We start from the raw sequence: 23497 nt of genomic DNA on the forward strand, positions 1-23497 counted from the left end.
CTCAGCGGACTTCAAGGACCAGCCCCCTCAGCAACACCTACAATGCTATATACAGTTTCAGCAGTAGAACATTTTATTCAAATGAAATTTTACACAGAGCCCTAAAATGAATATATTAGCATAGTTTATTTTTAAAGTGAAAACTGTCATATTTATTATAAAGTAAAGTGAATTACAAACTGTTCCACTGAACATAAAACTTTCAGTTATGGGTAAATATAGTAGTATTTATTACAGGAGTAAGGCAGCCACTGCATTCCTGTCATGTATCAGTTATGCATAATTGGGAAAATGCCTATTGGCGATTCTAGGAAGGGAATGATTTATAAACAAGGAATTGGCATTGTTGCTCACCCTGTGATCTCAGAACACTTTTCAAAAGTTGAAATAACTGGGCACTATGGCTCACATCTGTCAGCTCAGCACTCAGGAAGCCAAAGCAAGAGGGTCACAAAGCTGAGGCTAGCATGAGCTACACAGGAAAATCTTGTCCCAAAAGAAAAAAAAGAAACAAAACAATTGAAATTGTAGCATTATTCCAACTTCTACTATAGCTCACCTTAAAATGTTAAAACAATTGCCAACGTTTTTAAAAAATGGTATATCCATGAGCAAATATACACATATTATGAAGTTTTTTTCCTTTTTTAATTTATTATATTTGTGTTTTAATTTTACACATCAGCCATGGGTTCCCCTGTCCTCCCCGCTCCCGACCCTGCCCCCACCTTTCCCCCAGCCCCTCCCCTCCATTCCCATCTCCTCCAGGGACAAGACTCCCCTGGGGATTCATTTAAACCTGGTAGATTCAGTACAGGCAGGTCCAGAACCCTCCTTCCAGGCTGAGCAAAGTGTCCCTGTGTAAGCCCAAGGTTCCAAACAGCCAGCTCATGCACTAAGAACAGGTCCAGGTCCCACTGCCTGGGTGCCTCCCAAACAGTTCAAGCTATTCAATTGGCTCACTTATCCAGAGGGCCTGTTCCAGCTGGGGGCTCCACAGCCTTTGGTTCATAATTCATGTGCTTCCATTTGTTTGGCTATTTGTCCCTGTGATTTTCCAATCTTGGTCTCAACAATTCACACTCTTACAGTCCCTCCTCTTTCTCGACAATTGGACTCCTGGAGCTCTACCTGGGGCCTGGCCAAGGATCTCTGCATCCACTTCCATCAGTTATTGGATGAGAGTTCTAGCATGACAGATAGGGTGTTTGGCCATCTAATCACCAGACTAGGTCAGATTAGGCTTTCTATCGACCATTGCCAGCAGTCTACAGAGGATGTATCATTGTGGATTTCTGGGGACCTCTCCAGCACTCTGCCTATTCCTGTTCTCATGTGGTCATCATTTATCATGGTCGGTTACTCCTTGTTCTCCCTTTCTGTTCTTGACCCAGCTGGGATGTGCTGCTCCCCTAAGCTTTCTTTCCCTCGAAACTTGCCCTTAATCACTCCCACTGTCATCCAGGTTGTTCATGTAGATCTCATCCATTTCTCTGTCATTGGGTGATCCCTGTGTCTTTCCTAGGGTCCCGTTTTCTAGGTAGCCTCCCTGGAGTTGTGTAGCAGTCTAGTCATCTTTGTTTTACATCTAGTATCCTACTATGAGTGAGCACATACCATGTTCATCCTTCTGAGTCTGGGTTACCTCACTCAGGATGACTTTTTTCTAGATCCATCCATTTGCCTGCAAAACTCATGATATCATTGTTTTTCTCTGCTGAGTATATGTGTATATGTACCATTGTGTATATGTACCATATTTTCTTTATCCATTCCTCAGCTGAAGGGCATCATTTTTTTAAAAATGGTATATCCATGAGCAAATATACACATATTATGAAGTTTTAGAAGTTAAATACATTTTATATCTGATGCTTACATCTTAATCATTTTTTAAATTTTTTAGCTACTTTTATTTATGGGAAAGCACATGTGAGTGCCATGCACATGTGTCAAAGTCAAAGAAGAAGTTAAAGAAGTCAGTTCCCTCCTTCCACCATGGGTCCTAGGTCATCAGGTCATCAGGCTTAGCAGCAAGTGTCATTACCCTATGAGCTACCTCACTGGTCTCACAATTTTCACAAGTGTTCAAACACCTTGATAAAGCCCTACTACTCTATAGAACCATTTAAAAAATTAATGCTAAAATTACAAATCCTTCCTTTTATGGGTGAAGAATTCAATCCCCCAGTGGGAGATGGTTGTTTCTGTCATAGATTTGCAGATGCTGATATAGATGTTATATACAGCCTTTATTATGATGACTTATATTCCTTCCATTTCCACTCTCTCTAGAAGACATGTTGAATTTGTCAATAGCTTTTCTTGCATCTATTGAGATGGTCATGTGATTTTTGTCTTTAACTATATTTACATGATTTATTATATTTAATGGCCTAAATATGTTGAACTATCCTTGCATCTCCAGGATAAAACCAACTTGATTATGGTAGATGAAACTTACCATTATACCCACAGATAACATACAGCTCTCACCCCACATCAAAGAGGCTTCTCTTTGCAGCAAATGGAGACCATTACAGAAAAACACAACTTGTCATGATACAGACATAAATTGATTTGAGGGAGCCCACCTCCAGTAGATACATCTACAATAAGACTCTTTCCCTCGAGGCCTATAAAAGAGGGAGAAGAAAAACTGTAAGAGCCATTGGATCAGGAAGTCTGCGGTGAGATTTTCTCCTTAGAAAAACTTCACCTGTGATAGTTTGGCTGCCTAAACAAGACCTGAACAATGACAAACCAACAGGCATGCTAATGAGAAAGGGAGAAATCACAGGATTCTACCACTAAATAAAGAACTACAGGCAATTTATGATTTGGGGGGAAGAGAGAATTAGTCTCTCCCAGAGATGAGCCCCATAATTAGTTATGAAATACAAAGTGATCAGTCCAGAAATCATATACACACAAGTGATGCTGAATAGACTTAGTAGATAATGTTGATATATTTATGAATGTAAATGTATACATATGTAACAGTAATAGAGAAAAAGAGTCTGTCAATTCAAGAGGAAGTAGAGCAGGATGAAAGGGGCTAGAGACCAGGGACATGGGAGAAATTGGAGGAAGGAAAGAGAAGGAGTAAAGTAATCTAATTATATTTTAATTAACATTATAATTTTTTTAAACTAGTGTTTCTCAAGCAAACAGAATAGAAGCAAAAGAATGAGAAACTTAAGTTCTTGGTCTGATGAGGCAACTAAATATTTCCAACCAAAGTTCGTTTAAATGGCTGTTGATGTTTTATGCAAAAAAAAAAAAATTGACCATCACATTTCAGTGGGAAACAAAATTACTATATAAGTTGGATATGATGGTGTAGGCCTGCAATCCCAGGATTTGGGACACTAAGGCAGGGCTTTATGAGGCTTAGGATAATCTGGGGCTCACAGCAAAACCCTGTCTTAAAGGGAGAAAAGAACTAACGTAAAAGAAAGACATGTGCCACTTCTAAAAGAAACACAAACGATAAATCAGCACATGGGAAAACAGGTTCACCTTCACAAAATTAACAGAACAGTTATACGCTATTTTCTAACTCTCAAATTGCCAGCTCCTAATGACTCATTGTTATACCCACAGATTAGCACATCTCAAACCTCTTCAGAGAAGTTTCTATTTGCAGTAGATGATGATTAACACACAGACCCGCAACTGGCCAAGGTTCAGAGAATAAAAGGTTCCAGAAAGACCAGCCCTATAGGGAACATATTCACTGCACTCACTCTTCCAAAAGCCTGATGGTCACTGGGTAAGACAGGGTGAAAAAATTGTAAGAGCCACAGGTGGTAGATGACTCCAAAGAAACAGTGTCCTCTGCACAGAGCAGGGTTCATGGTGCTTGTGACAGCATGCACAATGCCCGAGCAAGTCCAAGCCAGACCAAATCTCGGTGTGGAGAGGGGAGTTGGCTGGGAAATCTCACCCCCTTGCCATGGAGCTATTGGCAACTGATAGCTACTGGGAGAGGTAGAAAAGTTTTCTCTCTCATTATAGCCCCTGGTAAGTCAGCCACTCTCCAATGGAAAGCCACACATGCAAAGAATATTGGATAGCACAAATTGTACTTGGTCATGTTTTAAAATATTTTTTTTAATGACACAAAGCTGGGGAAGCAGGAAAGAGAATGTAGGTCTGGGAGGAGTTTGGGGAGAGTTAAAAATGATCAAAACACATATAAAAATTTAAAGAACCAATAAAAATACATATTTAAAAAAATAATTGATCCCCTGAAGGTTCAGGGAATCGATGCAGAAGAGAAGGAGGAAAGATAACAAGAGCAGAGGTATTGATAACTTCAAAGAAACATCATTCAGCAGACATAAGAGGGCAGGTGCACGTATGGACTCACAGAGACATGGCAGGATGTGCAGATGTGCACAAGCTCAAGGCAACAGAAGTCCCAGGATAGAGAAGAAGTGATACAAAGTTCCACTCCCGGCCAAGAGTGAGTCACAACTGACACCTGCTCAGAGAGGGAAACCAGTTTTTGTCAGTGGAGTGTCACGGGGTATGTCAACCACACTCCAGGGCAGGTCTCATGCCCAGGAGTAGTTGGACAACACAAACCGGACTCTGTGTTTGGGGGTATAGGAGCAGTTTGTTGTTTGGTTGTTGGATTATTTTTCTTTTTTGAAAGAGAGAACATGAAGATGGGTGGGTAGGAAGATGGGGGAAGATCTGGGAAGAGTTGGGGGAAGGGAATGAGTATGAACAAATTATATGAAATTCTCAAATAATAAAAACATTAATAAAAATAAAAACACTAAATGAAAAGAAATGAACTATTTATGAAAGAAGTACAAATGATCAAATGACACGTTGGAAAAATGGGTGTAAGTCACAAAATTAACTTTCAAAACTTAAATCCAGCATTCATAACAAAAATAGAAAAAAGTGCCTTCTAGAGGAAATTACAATGTGATACAACACTGGAGAGGCGGGTGGCATAAAACGTGTATTTCAAAGGAAATATAATGTACCCCTATAATGTAACTTGACAGCATAGATCCAACTCTCACCACCCAGCAAGTTTGTTTCTAGGAATTTATCTGAAGGCAAAAGAAGTCATAAAGATATGGGGACCATGATGTGTCCTGTAACTTTGCTAGTGACTCTTGGAAAGCAGAAGAGATTTAAACACCCAATGGTACAGAATCTAGGTGAACCATCACACCTTAGCAACTCTTGAAATACTGATACGAAAAAATACTAATTACACATTGTCTGTGGAGATAAAAGTAAACCATAGTAATGATAACACATTTGAAAAAGTAACAATGAATGTGCATGCTCATTAAAAACATTTTTGTTCAGGCAAATGTTTAACAAAATGTTCACATTTTGATGTTGTGGGTAGGACCCTGTATCTTCCCTGCCAATCTTTATAATTTTTTTCTGGAATCAAGTGCAGCAGCATAATCATTGTTAAGACAATGAGAGTAGTTTTGATGACACACTGAAATTAAGCTTCTCCTTCTTCTAAAGAGCTCAGGCATGCTAGTTCTCTCCTCACTGTGGAAGGAAGCACCGTGGTTCCCATAAGTGGAAAAAGATGTGGCTTGCCAGCACCCTGAGGGACTCTTTCAGTAAGATGATTATAGCTGCTATGACAACAGGGGAGGATGTGACGTCACAGAATCATCCAGTGACTTCGGTATTCCTGTCCCAATGCAGAGCTCTTGATGCCAGCTGGAAATCCAGCAGAGACCTCATTAAGGGCATCTGCTCAGTAATTACCACAAGTTTCCCCTCATCACACATCCAGCTCTGAAAACAGCCCTGCTGTGGAACTCCAAGGCCTGATTCGAAGGGCCCCCAACCTTGCCCTCTGTAAGCTTAAACTGACCGTCAGCAGAGATGTCAAGTTCCAGCCATCACTACCCACACCCTTAATCAACAGGGACCAGGAGGCAGGAGGCAGAGGCATTTAGTGAACCCACAATACACTAACACATACATTTCACATTGCATGCCCACGGCACATTTAGATAGTGTTTCCATGAAGGAAAATCTAATATGCCTCTAACACACTGGACACACAAATGACAATAACTGCACAACCCAGCAGAGAGTCTGCTGCAATGTCGGAATGTATAATGAATTCTCCTGCAAGGAGTGTGAAGTCCCAAGACCCTAGTCACACAGCACCAGCACAGAGCCCTGCATAGAGACAGGCCAACTGCTACAGGGAGGCACAGAGACAGAAAGGGCTTCAAGTCCCAGCCCTATTACTGAATCTCCTGAGCCTTAGCTCCCATACCTGTAAACTCAGAATAATAATGAGCCAAAGGTTTGTTGGAAATGTGTGCCTAGGACTCAAACCAAAAGCTTCCTCAGAAAACCTTTATGGGAAAAATTAGATGGACAGATCAGTGAACGATCTGGTCCTTTATGAAATTTTAACTCTCAAAGTTGTCCTGCAAATAAAAACCCCAGAGCCAGGAATGCACAATGTCATTGTTAGCCAGTGAGGTCCCATGGACCCCCAAGTATTAAAGGCTATTGCCACTGCACTTGGATACCCCTCAGAACAGTATGGTAAGACACTATTGTTGAAGACACCACATCCTAGAGTCATAGAGCAGGTAGAAATCAAAGTGGTACTGACCTGGAAGCTTCATCCCTACTGGGTAGATTTATAGTGCTAAAAGGCACTATGCAGCTCCCAGAGGAGAAAAGCAGTCATCAGTCTTCCCCAGCTGTAAGCCCTTCAAGCTACAACAATGACTGGCCTGGCAAGACATGCCCACTGGTGGGATAGTGACAGGAACATCATAGGAATAACCAACCATTTTCTGATTGGATTGAAGCCCTGCTCCACAAATGAACCCCATACCAAGAACCTATGGATAAACAGGACACATGCCCTACCAGAGAAACTACTACTATATGCTGCTAAATGGACATAGTGTTAAGCTAAATCCTAATCACTTATCGATAAACCCATAAGTCAATGCATTTCTCAACACCCATCTATTTGCAATAGACAGTGGCAAACACAGATACCCAAAACTGGCCAAGTGCAGAGGATAAGAGCCACACTGCTGTACCACACATAGCACCCAAACCTCTCCATCATACCACAATACACAGGTGAACCACAGTGGACAGAAAATGCCAAGTCAGGGATGGTTCTTTTTATCGTATTGTATCTCTACCAGCTACCTTGATCTTTTGTGTCCCTGGCACCCACCAGGACAGCTGGTATGTAGTAGGAACTCCATAAAGACTGTTTCATGGAGTAACTGCAAACCATGGCCATGGAGGGGCGCTATAACATGTGGGCCCAGGCACAGTATCATGAAAAGCCAGTGAACTCTGCCTTCCAGGGTAGACTTGATCCCTCTAGCAATGGGACGAGCTATTAGAAGTTTTGAAACTGGCAGATCAGAAAATCTACTTGAGTGTAACTAGATGAGGTTGGGAGGCAAAGGCACTGGAAAAGAAAGCTAGGGTAGCTAAAGGGTCTCTGGTTTAAACAGCCTAAGTTTCAGAACTGTAAGGACAAGATTCATTTGGCTTCCCTCCCTGACCGCCGACTCCCGCCCCTACCAAGCACCCTCTTCCTGGGGAGGACTCAGGGCCCGCCTATTCACCCAGCCAGCATGCACACATCTGTGAGATGGAGCTAACTGGGATTTTGCAGGTCCTGATAGGATGGAATCATGCATAGCAACTGCACAGTCACCCCAAAACAGGCTTCTCAAAATAGTCACTAAATCCAGGCTTATGGTCTTATACAGATGGACTAAAATGTGCATCTTTTAAATGTCTTCATGGTCTTTGGCCTCATAAATGAGAACGGAAGAAAATGTCTGTCTTAGAAAGTTCGATCTCTCTGGGGCCCTGCACATGGTTAGGAACACACTTAGCTCAGAACATAAGAAGCTCTGTCTCCCTCAGGATGCTGGAGTCCCCCTTCAATACTGACCGGCTTGATCGAAAATTCTAAGTCTAAAGTAAAGAATCATGAGTCATTAGACACAGTGGGGCTCTCTGGGAAATTCTAAACTAATGACTTTAAAATAGAAATCCGTTCCCTCTCCCACCACTGCCTAAATCCTCTAGTTTGATTTGGGCTATTTGGGTCCAAAGTAGAAGTAAGACAATGCTAGCCCTCTCTGGGGGCCACACAGAGATCAAAAGACTCAAAGAGCTAGGAGGGTCTCACACTCTGATAACAGGACCATCACCTAAGCCCACAGAAATCTCGCAGATTTGCAATGAACTAAGGGGAGAAGACAGAAGTAGTTTCTCCATCATACATGCCCCAATAATTTCTCAAATGATCTCTAATAGCCAAAATACACGAATACCCAAGATCCACAACTCAGCAGGCCCAGTGTAGGGTTTCAACCCAGAATGCAAGATGGGAAGGAGGAGCTGAGCTGCTCTGAGCCACCACTTATTGGTATGACCTTGGGCAGGTCACTCACTCCTCCAGCTGTCGGCTTTCAGCTTGGGGAACTACATCTGACTACATCTAAACAGCTCTCCCCCTTGCTGTGGTCGCTAGTCCAGAACAGAGGAACCCTCTGTCTCTTGAAGAGCATCTCTAGGACTCTTCCTGAGTCACTCTGGGATGTATCAGGGAGAGGGAGCACTGCCAGTTGGAGAGACTAAAACAGGAGTCAGAGACTCAACAGAATTTGCTCTCACACAACCTCGGCAGCAGCATGTGTGGCCTGATTCTCATGGACAGAGGCTTGAGTGGTTTGGGCCGTTTTCCAACAGCAACTGCCCTCCACCAAGTGAAAACCACCTCCCAGCAGTTCTGCCTCCACGCCACCTGGGCCCCTTGGGGGAAGGACTGGTTCTCAGGCCAAGCTCTGGCTACAATCCAGAGCCCACCTGCCAACAGCCCAGGAAGTGCCAAGGAGCTCTCCCTGAAGCAGCTGGCACCAATTACCCAGAACCAGCTGGAAGCACTTGGCTGGGGAGAGCCAGGCCTCCAGATTCCTGGCCTGGGTGGAAATCTTCCTTACAGCCTTACCAGCACTTGACATGAGTGGCTGGCTTGGGGCTTGGGAGACAGCTGTGGGAAGCACCATTGGGGAAGGAGACACGTGTGGGTCTGGGAGTCTTGCCTGCTTCCTGGTTTTGGAGTTTCTCCACCATCAGCACCGAAAGCCTCCCATAACCAGACACTGGAACTGTGCTCGGCTCCCTCACTGTTGGCCCTGCGGTGACCTCCCAACAACAGAACAGAATGTTATCCCCATTACTAATGAGAGGGAGGCCTGAGGCCACAGAGCAAAGGATGCCTGGGCGACGTCTAGAGCCCAGGTCTTTAAAGCCACTTCTTGCTCCACCTGGTATTCCAACATAGGTGAGCTCACCACTGCTGGCCTGGTGATTAGGTTCTCACGTTGCAAAACTATCACAGGTGGCATATCTTCAAAGGTGCTTAACCAATGGGAGTTCTTAGAGGCCCTCCAGGAATCCAGCATATTGAGAACAGGGGGAGAACATCAATACCCGTGGGCACTAAGATGAATGCCTTTTGGAGGAAAATGCCAATAGCAATAATCAAGGCAACTTTTCAAGAAACAGTTTATATGAGTGTCTGATCAAAGAGGACTCAGAGCTGGTTATTATCATTTTCCTACTATGGACAAGAAACAACTGGGCACTGAGGATATGGCTTGATGGCATAGCATCTACCTGGCTTGTACAAGGCCCTGGGTTCAATCCTCAACACTGGAAAAACCTGTTGAGCTACTACATATATAATACTATAATATTGAATAGCAGATTCCTTCTTGCTTGACTGAAACTTCAGAAATTAAGATATTTTATTTAACTTAAAAGTCTGTTTTTCTGGAGAGATGGCTCATCAGTTAAGAGTCCCCTGGGCCAGCGTGAAATGGTTTCCTTTCTCACAGAGTGGCCTCTGTGTGAGAAGTAGAAAGAGGGAGGGAGGAAAGGAAGACAGGCTGGCTTCTGTCTGGTTGGGAGTCTCAGAGCAGCCAGAATCCTCAGCTAAGAAGTAAATCCCCAGGCAAACCCCTTCACCTTTCTGAGCCTCAGTTTACCCTGTGTCAAATGGAGAGCTATATACAATAAACCCACAGCTAACATCCTAAATGGGAAAGGCTTGAAGCAATCCCACTGCCTTCAGGAATGAGACAGGGCTGTCCACTTTCCGCACTCCCTTTTAGTGTTGTATCAAAGTTCTAGCTGCAGCAATGTGGCAAAGAGGGAACTAAAGGGGTACAGGCAGGGAAAGAAGGAATCAAACTATCCCTACTTGCAGACAACATGACAGTATACATTGGAGATCCTCCTCCTCTTCCCCACCTCACAGAAAACTTGTAGAAACAATAAACAAGTTCAGCAACGTGCCAGGATAAAAAATCAACTTGTGAAAAATCAGTAGCTTTTCTACACACCAACAACAAACACACAGGAAAGAAGAATGGAACACATTTCCACTCATAGTGGTCATGATGAAAATGAACTATCTAGGAATAAACCTACCCAAGGAAGCAAATGACATCATTAAACCTCTGAAGAAAGGGATAAAGACACCCGAAAATGGAAAGACATCTGTGGTGATACTATGTTCCCCAAAATATTGTGCACCCTAATAAACTTATCTGGGATCAGAGAACAGAACAGCCATTAGATATAGAGGCCAGAAAATGGTGGCACACACACCTTCAATCCTAGCATTCCAGAGGCAGAGCTCCATCTGGATCTCTGTGAGTTCAAGGCCACACTGGAAACAGCCATGCAAGATAACTCATGCCTTTAATCCCAGGAAGTGATGGCAGAAAGGTATATAAGGCATGAGGACCAAGAACTAGCCTGGTTAAGCTTTTAGGCTTTTGAGCAACAGTTCAGCTGAGATCCATTTGGATGAGGACTCAGAAGCTTCCAGTCTGAGGAAACAGGATCAGCTGAGGAATCAGCAAGGTGAGGTGTCTGTGACTTATTCTGCTTCTCTGATCTCCCAGCATTTACCCCAATATCTGGCTCCAGGTTTGTTTTTATTAGTAAGACCTTCTAACAATTTGTGCTACAGACATCTCATGCTCATGGAGTGGTAGAATTAATATTGTGAAAATGACCATCCTACCAAAAATTTACAGATTCAATACAATACCCATCAGAATCTCTATCTCATTCTTCACAGAAAGAGGAAAAAAAAAACCTAACCTAAAATTCATTTGGAAGCACAAAAGACCCAAGATAGCCAAAGCAATGCTGAGCAAAGAGAACAATGCTGGGGGAATCAGCATTCCAGTTTTCAGGTATACCATAGAGCCATCATAATAAAAACAGTATGGTGCAAGCACAGAACAGCCATGTAGACCAATGAAACAAAATTAAATATCCAAACAAGTCTGCATGTAACTTCAGCCATTTAGAATTTGACAAAGATGTCAAACACATACACTGAGGAAAAGACAGCATCTTTAACAAATGATGCTGGGAAAAATTGGATGTCCACATGTTGAAGAATGTATTTAAACCCACATTTATCATCTTGCACGAAAACTAACTCCAAATGGAACAAAGACCTAAACATGAAACACTGAAACTGCTAGAAGAAAACATAGGCAGACCCTCCAGGACAAAGGTGAGGCAAAAGCAATCAGTCCCAATACAATGAAGAGGAAGCCCATAGAATCTTTGCCAGCTATACATCTGACAGAGAATTACTAACCAGAATGTACACAAATTATAAAAAGAACAAAAATGGGGAGGAGAACCCATTCAAAGAGAAAGTTCTCAAGAGGAAAAAAGATGGCTAAGAAATAACTCAAAAACTTCTTTCCTGCAATAGACAGAGACATTACAGAAAATACAACCAATCAAAATGCAGAGATGTGGAGTCCAGATCCAACTGATAAATCAACATCACAATCCCTGAACCTAAGACTTGGGGATCTTTGTGCAAAAGAGATGTAAAGATTGAAAGAGCCAGAGGAACAGGGACTTGTCTGTGCAGTGGTGTCTCCTAATAATGTCAGAAGCTACACCCATAAAGTCTCACCAATGTGACAGCCTAAACATGAGCTGATCAAGGAGGACACCAGTAGACATGCTAAAATGGATGGGAGAGAGCTCAGGAGGCCTCAACCCACACGAAAAACTACAGACAACTAACACAACTGAGGAAGGCTGAGAGCAGGAGGAATAGTCTTCCCTCAGTAAGAGCACACCGACTGGCTGCCCAGTACCAAATGGGACAGCCCTGAAAACATACATACAAATAACATTACCCAGACTGAGCAGGTTGTATTTATGCATTTCAAAATACATATGTACCTACACACAAAAAAAAAAAAATTAATGAAAAAAAAAAAAGAGGCCATGAATTTGAAAAAGAGCAAAGAGGGGTATATGGGAGGGCTTGGAGGAAGGACAGGGAAGGAGGAAGTTCTTTTATAATCTCAAAAATAAAAAAAAAATTTAAAGAAAAAAAATAATATATCCATAAGATCTGGAAGTAGCCACAAGTTCAGGCCTCCCTTGGGGGTCTTGGAATGTGTACCCTGTCAACAAGAGATGATTCTATATTTTAGTTTCTATCTTCCCTGGGGTCTTGCCCTCAGCCATGCTTACAAGGCTAGCCTAAAGGTCTGGGATAGATTAGACAGACAGGCAAGCAGGCAGATAGACAGACAGAGAGAGAGAGAGAGAGAGAGAGAGAGAGAGAGAGAGAGAGAGAGAGAGTAGACAAAGCAGAGAGAGAGAGCACAGAGCTCAGTCTAGGCTGAGAAAGACCTGAGCCACACACACCGCACAAGGCTGAGGATCCTCTCGACCTGTGCAGGGGTGGGAACTCTACTCCCAGTGTTGGCAACCAAGTCACACTAATATCCTGCTGTCCTTTGTCCCTCCTGGACAAATCTACCTCTCCCCCTCAGCTCTGGCTCACAGGCCCCACAATCCAAAGGTGGGACAGGGTCTCTCAGGTCCTGCCTCTTGGGCCTCAGATTGCCATCTAGGGACTCCTTGCTTTTCTTCCTGAAGAACAATACAAGGAAGAAATCAAGGGCTAGGGGCCCAGCAGCAGTTTCTATAGGAAGCATCCCTCTCTTGACCACACATCAGTACACAACTACAATTTCCACACCACCATCTTTGATGGAAGCAGCTTCTTTGCTATGGGTGTTCCAACTTCACATCCTCCTGCCTACACTTCAACTGGTTCCTTCTGAAAATGGGAGGAGAGACTCCCATTTTCTCATCTGAAAACTGAGCTGTGGGCATTATCGAAAGGGATCAAGTGAGCCACACAGGATGCTTTAACAAGAAAAGGTGTCTCTGTGTTTTTGAAGACAAAGCTCTTTCACAAGAAGAAGTATCTGTTTGCATTGCAGGAGAGAGTAAGGATCTAGAAATGCACTTAACACCAACCCCAAAAGATACTCAAACTCCAGAAGACAAGAAAAATCTGTCCAAATAACAAGCTCCTGCTCCACCCCACACACCCTCCCACTCTTTTACATTAAAATGCTCATTCCCAAGTGCAACACCAGAGCCAACCACACATGGACTTCTGCACATGGCTTTCAGTCAAGGTTAATCAAGTCCATCACAGGCTTCAGTCACAGGCCCAACTGTGTCCTACATGGGGAAGACAGGCTGATAGTGCTTCCTACGTATGGCACTCGTCTTGTCCAGACCCTCTCAACCACTCACTCATTCCCACGACCTGAGCAAATCATAGAAGAGAACACAAAGTCATTTACCTGAGAACCCGGGAACCAGACCAGAAACATAATGGCAGGCAGGCTAACAAGCCCTAGTGTTTTGCGTGGTCATCTTCTAGAGAGTAAGGTATACTACCTAAGCCCTGGCTCTTTCTGATCTTACTGGAGTCTGAGTTGACTCAGCAGGCATAACAACCCCTGGATCTCTCTTCATTAAAATGGTAGGCTAGCCTCAGAGCCAGGCAGAAATCACCTCCGGTGTGGGAGGAAGCATGAAGTGTAGAGAGGAGTCTGGTGGGAGAGGCAGGGCATGAATGGTTTCATCCCAACATTGTCATTTCCTTCCTATGTGACTTCTAGAAAATCACCTCACCTCAAAATTTCTTTTTGTAGAACTGGGACCATACAAGCTATCATCTTTCAGAGTTGTGAAGGTGATGGAGTAAGTCAAGTGAGGTACTAGTGGAGAGCCTAGACTACACCCCACAGCTACTCTGTCTACACAGAGCCCATTTTCATTCAGATCTGACATCAGTTCCTAAGAGCATCTGCAATCTGAGTACGGGGTAGCTCAGGGGTTCTAGGAGTCCAACCCTCCAAAGCTTGCTCATGGGAGTATTACTGGTGTTTAACACCCAGCCCTTACTCTTCAGGGCTGTCCTTTACCACAAAATATTCAACTGTTCCAGCCTCTCTTCACTATCTTAGTTAGGGTTTCTATTGCTGTGATAAAACACCATGACCAAAAACAACTGGGGAGTGGGGTGTTTCATCTTATACCTCCAAGTAACAGTCCATCACTAGACTACCAGGGCATGAATTCAAATAAATCAGGAACCTAGAGGCAGAAACTGCAGCAGACACCATGGAGGAACATTGATTACTGGCTTGTTTCCTGTAGCTTGCTCAAGTTGGTTTATACCACTCAGGACTACCTGCCCAGGGGTGACACCACCCATTTGGGGCTAGACTTCTCATATCAATAATTAATTGAGAAAATGCCCCTTACAGATTGGCATTTTCTCAGTAGAGGATTTCTCTTCTCAGATGACTAGCTTGTATCAAGTTGATAAAGATCTAACCAGGATACTATCCATTCCCTAGGCAATTTCACTTCTGAAAGTGCCCATGTCTGAACAGATTCCTGTGGGGCATTTCTCTCTTGAGAGAGGCACAGGCCCAGTGAGAACCAGGAGGGAAGTATGCCTTCACCCAAAGAAAGAACAGGGATCTTCTGGGGGTAAGGGGTGTTCCCAACATTGTCCCAGGGGTGGCCATATCTCGCATCTACAGTGACCCGAAAATTCCCTTATCCCTATAGGTTTTCCTAGAAGAATCTCTTGAGTCTTTGGGGTCATATAAACCCCTTTAGCATAATCCTTGGACTAAATTTTTTTTCCAAATTAATAGACTAGAGGAAGAGGCAGTTCCTATGACAGGTCAGATGCCCAAGAGAAGGAGTGATCTGGAACCATGAAGATCGCCTCAGGCTTCTCTACTATGGTTGGGGTGGGAGTCGGGGGTGCCCTGGACCATCCTGCTGAAACACAAGGTAAGTCAGCAGCATTTTCAGCATATATCCTGACTGACAGATCCTGATGCTGCAAGGAAAAGGGCCATGCTTGGAAAAAATAACATAGCTGACAAAATGCACTTGAAAGGCTTTCACACATATATGACAAAACACACATACATAATACAAACACACACAGAATATAACCAATAAGATATTATGTATGTGTGATTATAATGTCTATTAGTTCATATCAATTATATAATTATTATATGATTAACATATAGTCTTTCAAAGTAATTAACATATAATAATAATATGGTATGTAATAATTAATATATACTACCTAAATTAATAGGGTTTTAATTAATAAGTGATAACTTCCTCAAGGTAAATGAGAAACAGTCAAGGAAAATAAGAGCAATTTTACAAAATAGTTAAACTTGTTGAATTGAGGTGCCACGTCCCACCTCTCAGACTAGAACCCTGAGAGCATGTAAGAACTTTGATACACTAGTGGTAGGAACATAAATAGTAACTCTTTTCAGACAGCAGTTGAGCAAAACGTTCTAAAGTCCCTAAAAATGTGCAAAATCAAGCAATTGCACTTCTAGAAGTGTAACCATTTAAAGTATACAAAAACCAAAGTGGATTTGTTATCATTGATGCTCACTGGGCAGATGAGATTATTCCTTTATTCCTTCAGTATTTTGCATACTCTGTCACCTTGAAAACACTCATGTTTAAATAGAGCACCTTCTAATAAGGGGAAGCGTCCATAGATATCCTCAAGGGTTTTGTTTTTATTATTGCCCATAATTAAGAAAAGTAAGAGCTTAAGTAGCCCACGACAGGAGATTGGTTAAGGGAATATTTCTCATAGAGCAGGAAGCAAAACTAATAAGATATTATTAAATATGAGATTTCCAAACACTATGTTTAAAATGTGTCTATGTAAAAAAAAAGTGTTGGAAAATGTAAACAAGGATTATTAACATTTAGCAGTGAATGATATAATAGGTGAATTTCTTTTTTTCCTTTTTGAATATCTGTATTGTCTATATTGGCCTAAAAATCTAAAATGTTTTTTATCACACTTACTGCTTTTTACTTTATAACATGTTTTTGTGGACACAGCATATAACCCTGAGTGTAAAATCCCTGAATATAGGTCCAAAGTCTATATGTCTTCATAAACTACTCATATATTAGTTTAATATCTTGAATAAATGTAACAATTATTGCTTATTGAATTTTTTTGTCATGTGGCAGGCACTGTGCTAAATTATATCATTTAATACAGTAAAATCCAATAAACATTTGTTGACAGGAGGGAATGGAAGATGAAGAGATGAGAAGGCTAGGAAGCCCAACAATATGAACGAGGGTTATAGCTCTCATCACAGAGGCTGGTTCACTTTGGGGGCCTACTGACCACCAGACTACAGGGCTCTGCTAGACCATCTCCCCTCATGGGAAGGAAAGGAGGGGGATCATACCAAGATCCTACATCTTAGCAAGACACGGTTGTTTGAAGGATAAGATCTGATGGCAACTACCAGGTAAAATTTAAAACTTGCTTTTGAAAGTTTTCCTACCGGAGTCAAGAAAACTCAAATTTACATGATCTTTAAATGAGACAATATTGACCTTGGAAACTTTTGATTCATTTCTAAGAACCTTCCCTGAGCACAGACCATGTCCTCTAGAGAGGGAAAAGCAAATAAGCAGCATCCTCGGAGTGTAGAGTACAGTGAGGACTACCCATAGGCTCCCACCAGCTGATTCTAAGCTGGCCAGTTTGGGGGGTAGCGGGGGTGAACTCCTGGGTCTGTGGTGGAGGTGTTCGTCCATGGAGATGGAGAGAGGAGGAGAGAAGCAAGCTTCTAAAAGATGGGCATGATTTCTCCATGCCCTTTTGGGGGAACGGTAGTCCAGCTGCAGGAAGAACCTGGGGAAAATGTGTGGCAGGTGTGATATGATATATCTGGGGGAAGAGTGCATGCTTATCCTGTTCCACAAACTCTGGGGCGCTTCATTGGAAGCACAGGTGACCCAGAGACAAGCTCCTCGTCACTGGTCTCTTCCTGGCTCCAGCACTTCCCCAATGTATCTCCAAGCAGGTAGAACCAAAAGCATAACAGCATATACCCTCATTCTCAAAGACATTGTGGGGTCAAGATCGGGTTGAAGGTCATGTTCACTTGCATGCTTGCTTAAATAAGAACCTTTGAAGAGCATCTGCGTACCTGCCTCAGGCCTGCTGCTAGCCAAAGCTAACATTCCGACAGGAAGCTGCCCTATAGTTATCTCCACCTCCCAGGTGGGCCCAGCTCCCAAGAGGATAAAGATGCTAGACTTTGAAAAGTTGTTTCAAAACAACAGAAATCAGTAAAACTATAGAGGCTAGACCTCTTCCAATGCTCACCTCTAATGATTGAACTCTGTGGTCAGCAACCTGAGGATACTCTCAGCCCCTTCTGTCTCTTTCCTCTTGATAAACAGTTTAGAGCAGGAGAAAAGCAGAAATCACTGGGAGTTCCCAACTTACAGCTCCCAGACACCCCAGTGTTTTCTGAAACATTCGAGTCACAATATACATCATCCCTACCTGCCTGTCTGTCTCCAACTAGCTTCCGAGAGCTTAGGACTCTAAAAGGACCTCGTTCTAGGTCTCTCTAGAGCGCTCTCCTCTCCTCTCTGTCTTTTGTCCTCATATCTCGGTCCTGAACTTCTGACTGGGTGGTCTGTGCCTAGATATCTGTTACGCTTTGTCTCCGTGTCTGCCCACTTCCTTCGGTCTTTTCTGACTCCTCTTCCTCCTCGTTCTTATATCTGGCTCCATCCATCACTATCCATCCTCTTCTACACCCCGTTACCCAAATCTCAGCGTGGAATGAGCCATTGAAAATCGACTCCAGCGACTCCAGCGGGATGCTAGCTAGAGAGATGGAGTAGCAGGGACAGCCGGATCTGGGCTTCCCCCAGCAGGTGACAATTCCCAAGCGCTCCCTCCGGCCAGCACCCTCGACCCAGATTCTCATGCCCACCTCCTCCCCGCTTAGAACTGGCCACCGCCACCAAAGGGTGTGCGAGGACGCCAAAAACGGCCCGAGTGCAAAGTTCTCACCGATGGTGAAGCTGTAGCCATCGATGCTGAAAGTGGCGCTCCTACATTTCTTGAAGCCCTCCTTCTTGTGGCTGGCGTCCGTCATGGCTTGTGCCTCCGGGGTCCCAGCTTGAGCCGGTGCCCAGCCTCCACTGCACTGTGACTGCAGACCCACGCTGGCTAAGAGCTGCTCACGCGGCTGCAGGCACCTAGACCTGGACGCTAACAACCAAGGCTCCCGGTAGAGCCTCTGAGGCCCCGCCACTGCCCCATATCCAACCCGCTGCAGCTGCGACGGCAGGGGACTGGCAGCGCTGCCTACAGCCGGCTGTGGGCTGGCCCTGGCTGCCGCGCCCCTTCGCGCGCTTCGCTCTCTGGAGGCTGGGGGAGGTTGGGGGACCCCGAGGGAATGGCAGGGATTGACGTCGTGCTTTTTCTAGGTGTGTTTTCTCTGGCAGAGCGGAGAGCTCCCACAAAGCACACAAGAGATGGAGAAGCCAACACCTCAGCGGTCAGACGCCCAAGTTTACTCCAAACAAGGAAGTAGAGCGATTGCCACGCCCACTTCCTCCCACAGCCATCCCCCGGACTAGCCCTGAGCCCCAATAATAGTACTTCTCAGCAGTTTCTGGCCAGAAGATAATTACCAAAGTAACTAACTCATTTGTGGGTGATCATTTCAACACGAAAGCCTTAAGATATGCAATTTACAACCTACTTTAAACAACCCGTATCCAACCGCTTACCTCCCCACCCCTTCAAATTTGAGTTTGTCACGTGTGATGGACTCCCGGGATTTGTGGAGGTGGAGATCTCAAGGATCCTATAGCTAAGGCTCTAGTGACAGAAGAGGGAACCAGGGCACCAGAAGGCTTGAGAAAGATGCAGACTTGAGACTCAGGAGATTCTCTTTATGAACCCACAGTATGGGTCGCTGGGTTTTCCAAATGTCTAAAACGATCACGTCTACCAGACACATGCTGGAGATACGCAAAGACCACAGCTGAGTCCCACGGAGGGACCCTCTCCCCACACCCAAGCTATCACAAAACTACGGTTAATTCAACCTCATTTGCTGAACAGGAATGTGTCACCATTAACAAATTCTCACCAAGATTAAGAATCCAGCAAGTGTGTTGCTAGGTAGTTTCAGCTGACTTCAGAGGACAGTAGATCAGGGACCCAATAAACCCCTTGAGCCCGGGTTAATCACACCTCGGAAATTTAGTCTTTCTTGATTCACCATGTGCTTTTAAAGAAAACAGTTTGTTATGTCAGATCCTAGCTGGGACTTGAATAGCAAGTTCTCTCAGTGAAGACCTAGAGCCACACTCACTGTGATAGTTTGATGGCAAGATGAATTAGTCATAAAGACAACTGGGGCCCGCAAACCTCATTTTTCATAGAATTTGTCCATCCCTTCACCAGAACCAGGGGTGCATACGAGTCATGGCACAATCCTCAACATGTAACAGTCATTTCTGGAAGATGGAAGTGTGAAAGAAGCATGCAGCACAGACCTGAGTGTGGCATCAAGCAAAATGATCCAAAGATGGTCAGAGTTCCCAGACTCACTGTCCAGTTCTTCCAGTGAAGGTAAGTGAGGAGGCAGGTCGGACCTCGAACAGCATGGGCATTCAGCCAAGGTCATGTAGAAGACGCTGAGAAAAATTCTTCTGCCTGACAATAACTGTTGTTTCAGCCACTAATTTTGTAAGAGGATTTTTTTTTTATGTATTACGTATATTGCATGCATTTTACACAGCAACCAGTTAAAGTTTCTAATCACTCTCATTTTCCACACTTGGAACTTTTAAATGAAACATTTGCCTACTTTCATGCCAACAATAGTCCTGAAGTAAGGAACCAGGATACCTGAGTTAGTGTCTCCCATAGTAAATTATCTGGGGGTGGGGGTGGGGGGAGCCTAAAGTGATGGAAATTTTTCCCTGAGTGAGTGAAATTCAAATGATATTTAATCACACTTAACAGAAAAGCTTCTTGAAATATAATCTATCAAAAATAATAACAACGTGATCATTTACCTAAGTGTGGTTAAAAATAACTTGCCTGAACAATTAGAACTGTTTAAAAACTTTTTCTCCCCAGAACCATTCTCTTTCTCTGGTTTTAGAGATTGCACACCTACAGAATTACTAAATCCATTGTCTTCAATTTGAAAGCAGCCTTCTTGGAGAAGGGCTCTCACACCAATGAAACCAGACAAGGCCCAATGCTGCCGTAAGCCGGGAAAGGATGCGCTAGAGTCTGAGAGCAAAAGAAGCTTGGGCTTGCTCCCTCAAAAAAGACTCTACAGCAAGCAAACCAAGCCAAGGCAACCCAGCAAACACAATAATCCTCTATTCTTTCACTTGGGGCAGGTGTGGCCAGATAACTTTCTGAAAGCCAAGTCCACCCTGTTCTGTTTCTATAAAGCCCACAAGCTAAAAATGGCTATTACATTTTTAAAGGATTTGGCATATGGACCTTATAAAGAACTCAAAAGTTGGAAGTGGTGGTGTACACCTGAAATCCCAGCATGCTGAGGCAGGAGGATTACAAGATCAAGGCCACTCAAGGAAAAAATTATTAAACAGATAAATACTTTTTTTAAAGAAGAAACATAGAAAGACACTCAAAAAAAGCCAAACCACGCTCATCGTGAACTGGCAATCCTCCTGCCTCATCTATCTTAATACTGGAATTTACAGTGATATGTATCATCATGTCGGGATTGCTCATTGGTTTTTAATTTTTATATTTCTAGAAAAGGATGAACATAGCATTTGGGAAATGTTCTCTGGACTTCCAGAGCTCAGCTTGTCCTTGGCTTTCCTTCTGCCCACAGACAATTCCTTTTCTATTGACCAGGAATCAGTTGTCTTCCCACTCGGTTCGCTTTGCTCTGAACAGTGTCTTCTTGCTGACTTTCACACACCTATGTTCAGCCTAGACCACCTTCCTTAGCAGCAGATACCTTGAAGTAGAACTCTCTGTCTTCCCGTTCCTCCTCCAGAGTTGTTGGGAATACAAAGTAGGGAGAAAGTTTTCTTATACTTTCTCAGGCCAGCCCAGCCTTTACCACCTGTGCCCCAGCTGTGCCCAAGGGAGGAGAATCTATCACCTGACTGGTTGGAGTTCCCCAGCATTCCTGGGGTCAAACTCAGCATGGCAAAAAGTCTCTGCAGGGCCAGTCTGGCACCTCTGTGGAGGCTGGAAAAGGAGCCCCCGTCTTTGTCCCACTTTGGGACAAACTCAGAGCTCAGTAATTGGACTCCTGACTACAGGTTTCACACAATAGCTCTTTATAATAGGTCAGGTCTGGGTTTCTATCCATAATACTCTCAGAATAACACCAAGTCCACATCCCACCTCTGATGCTGCCACCCCCACACACCCTGCTGCCACATCAGACATCATTCTCATAGAACATCAGTGAAGTCCTGTCAGAACCTCTGTCTCAGAGTACCTGACATCTCTCCAATACCTTTCCTGTCCTCTCCCCTGGGTCCAGGCTACCACTGACTCTTACAGAAACCATGACAAAAAACGTCTACCCAGCTAGCATTCCTACTCTGAGCTATTAACCAGCAGCTAGGGAGATCTTCTAAACAGAAAATTTAGTACTGTCCTTTCTCTACTTAAAACACATCAACTTTAGAAAAAAGTTCCAGGAAGCCATACAGCATCTTAGGAAAGCTGAAAAACATTTGCAACCTAGGCTTTCTCTCAGGAGTGGGAGGCAGAAGGTGCTTTTAATGGAAACTATAAACTATCAGGAAAGTAGTTGGAAGTCAGGGAAGGAAAAGCTAGTGTTATGGGTACATGGCGCTTCCTTACCTGGTCTAATACACTGGGCTTCCACACCTGATTCCTGGCTTGTTCAAGGTCTTATCTTAGACAAGCCCCATAAACTCTTCCCATTGTCTCCTTGGTGGCACATGCCTTTAATCCCAGCTCTAGGGAGGCAGAGGTAGGAGGATCTTTGTGAGTTTGAGGCCAGCCTGGTCTACAGAGTGAGATCCAGGAAAGGTGCAAAGCTACACAGAGAAACCCTGTCTTGAAAAACAAAACAAAAAACAAAAAAAAACTCTTCCCATTGTCAACCTTCTGGAGAGGATTCAGGCATTGCTTCCTGGGAACCAGAAGAAAAGGTGCTAACATCTATTGAGGACCTCCAGTTGCAAATCCTTTGTTAGTCTTTTCCATTAACCTCTATAGCAAGCATTCAAAGTCTCAGTGGCCCAGCCCTCCTTATCACAAAGCCAGTGTGGAATGGAGAAAGCTTTATGCTAACCCCTAGGGGCTGGGAATCCATTGCTCCCTGGATCCTCTAGAGCTAGCTGGTAGAAGGAAGGGAGAAAAGAGGCGAATGGCCATGTGGAAGGCTTTAGGGTCTAGGCATGAAAGAATCATGTTCACTACCACCACATTCCCATTACCAGAAATTAGTCATATCACTCCATGAAACCACAAGTTGTTCCAGGAAATTTAGGTTGGGGGAAAAGGTTTTGTAAACACACCTTTTGAAACCCTATCCTTTCCACCCTGTTGACTGAATTTGACTTTTAACTCACCAGGTGGAGAGGTAGGTTTTAACCTAAGTGTTGAAATAATAATGTGACCTCTGAACCAGAGTTTAAACTTTGAATTTTAACTCCAGGCCTCCCAAACCAAAGCACCTGACCCCATCACCTTAACATAAATTAATTGCTACTTGTAAAGAATGGGACTTTTATATGTGTCCTATTACTAGCTAATCATATAAAGGGCTTTAATACTGTATTATACCCTTGACCTTAGAAAGAAAGCCAAAAATATAATGGCTGTATGTTGCATCATCTTATGCCATAGAGTTCTCTTTTCTGTAACTAGAACACACAAATATATAGAAATGCCAAAGTGCCAGGCTGTGAAAAGGCAAAGAAAACAGGACAGAGAAGTTCAGCATATAACCTTTAGTAGGCCAGGGAAATTCTCCAAAGATGCTTGTCAAAAATCTGGGGAGCAGGGAGTTGGAACACAGAGCATCCAAGTTTACAACCCACATGGTCCCTGGTGGATGACAGAGCAGCCAAAGCCAGTAAACATTTGCACTCAGTCCCAGGGGATAGAACTTGGTTTCTCAGATGTCCGGCCTTGGTCAAGCACTTGTACCAGGCTCAGTCCTTAACAGTACCT

General features: G+C 43.7%; 1 protein-coding gene across 3 annotated transcripts in view; it reads right to left on the minus strand.

Annotated features, from left to right (window-relative positions):
* The window catches only part of Pde1c (phosphodiesterase 1C), a 497292-nt gene that overhangs the window by 395471 nt on the left and 78324 nt on the right, over positions 1-23497 (minus strand). The window contains exon 1 of one of the 3 annotated variants that reach the window (XM_036181398.1): positions 18338-18821. The exons of the other annotated variants lie outside the window; for them this stretch is intronic. Within the exon in view, the coding sequence (XP_036037291.1) occupies positions 18338-18422 (85 nt within the window). The 5' untranslated portion in view covers positions 18423-18821. Of the gene's footprint in view, positions 1-18337; positions 18822-23497 lie in introns of those variants that run through there. 3 annotated transcript variants of the gene reach the window in all.

The sequence above is a fragment of the Onychomys torridus genome, chromosome 3 (assembly GCF_903995425.1).
Source record: "Onychomys torridus chromosome 3, mOncTor1.1, whole genome shotgun sequence".
NCBI lineage: Eukaryota > Metazoa > Chordata > Mammalia > Rodentia > Cricetidae > Onychomys > Onychomys torridus.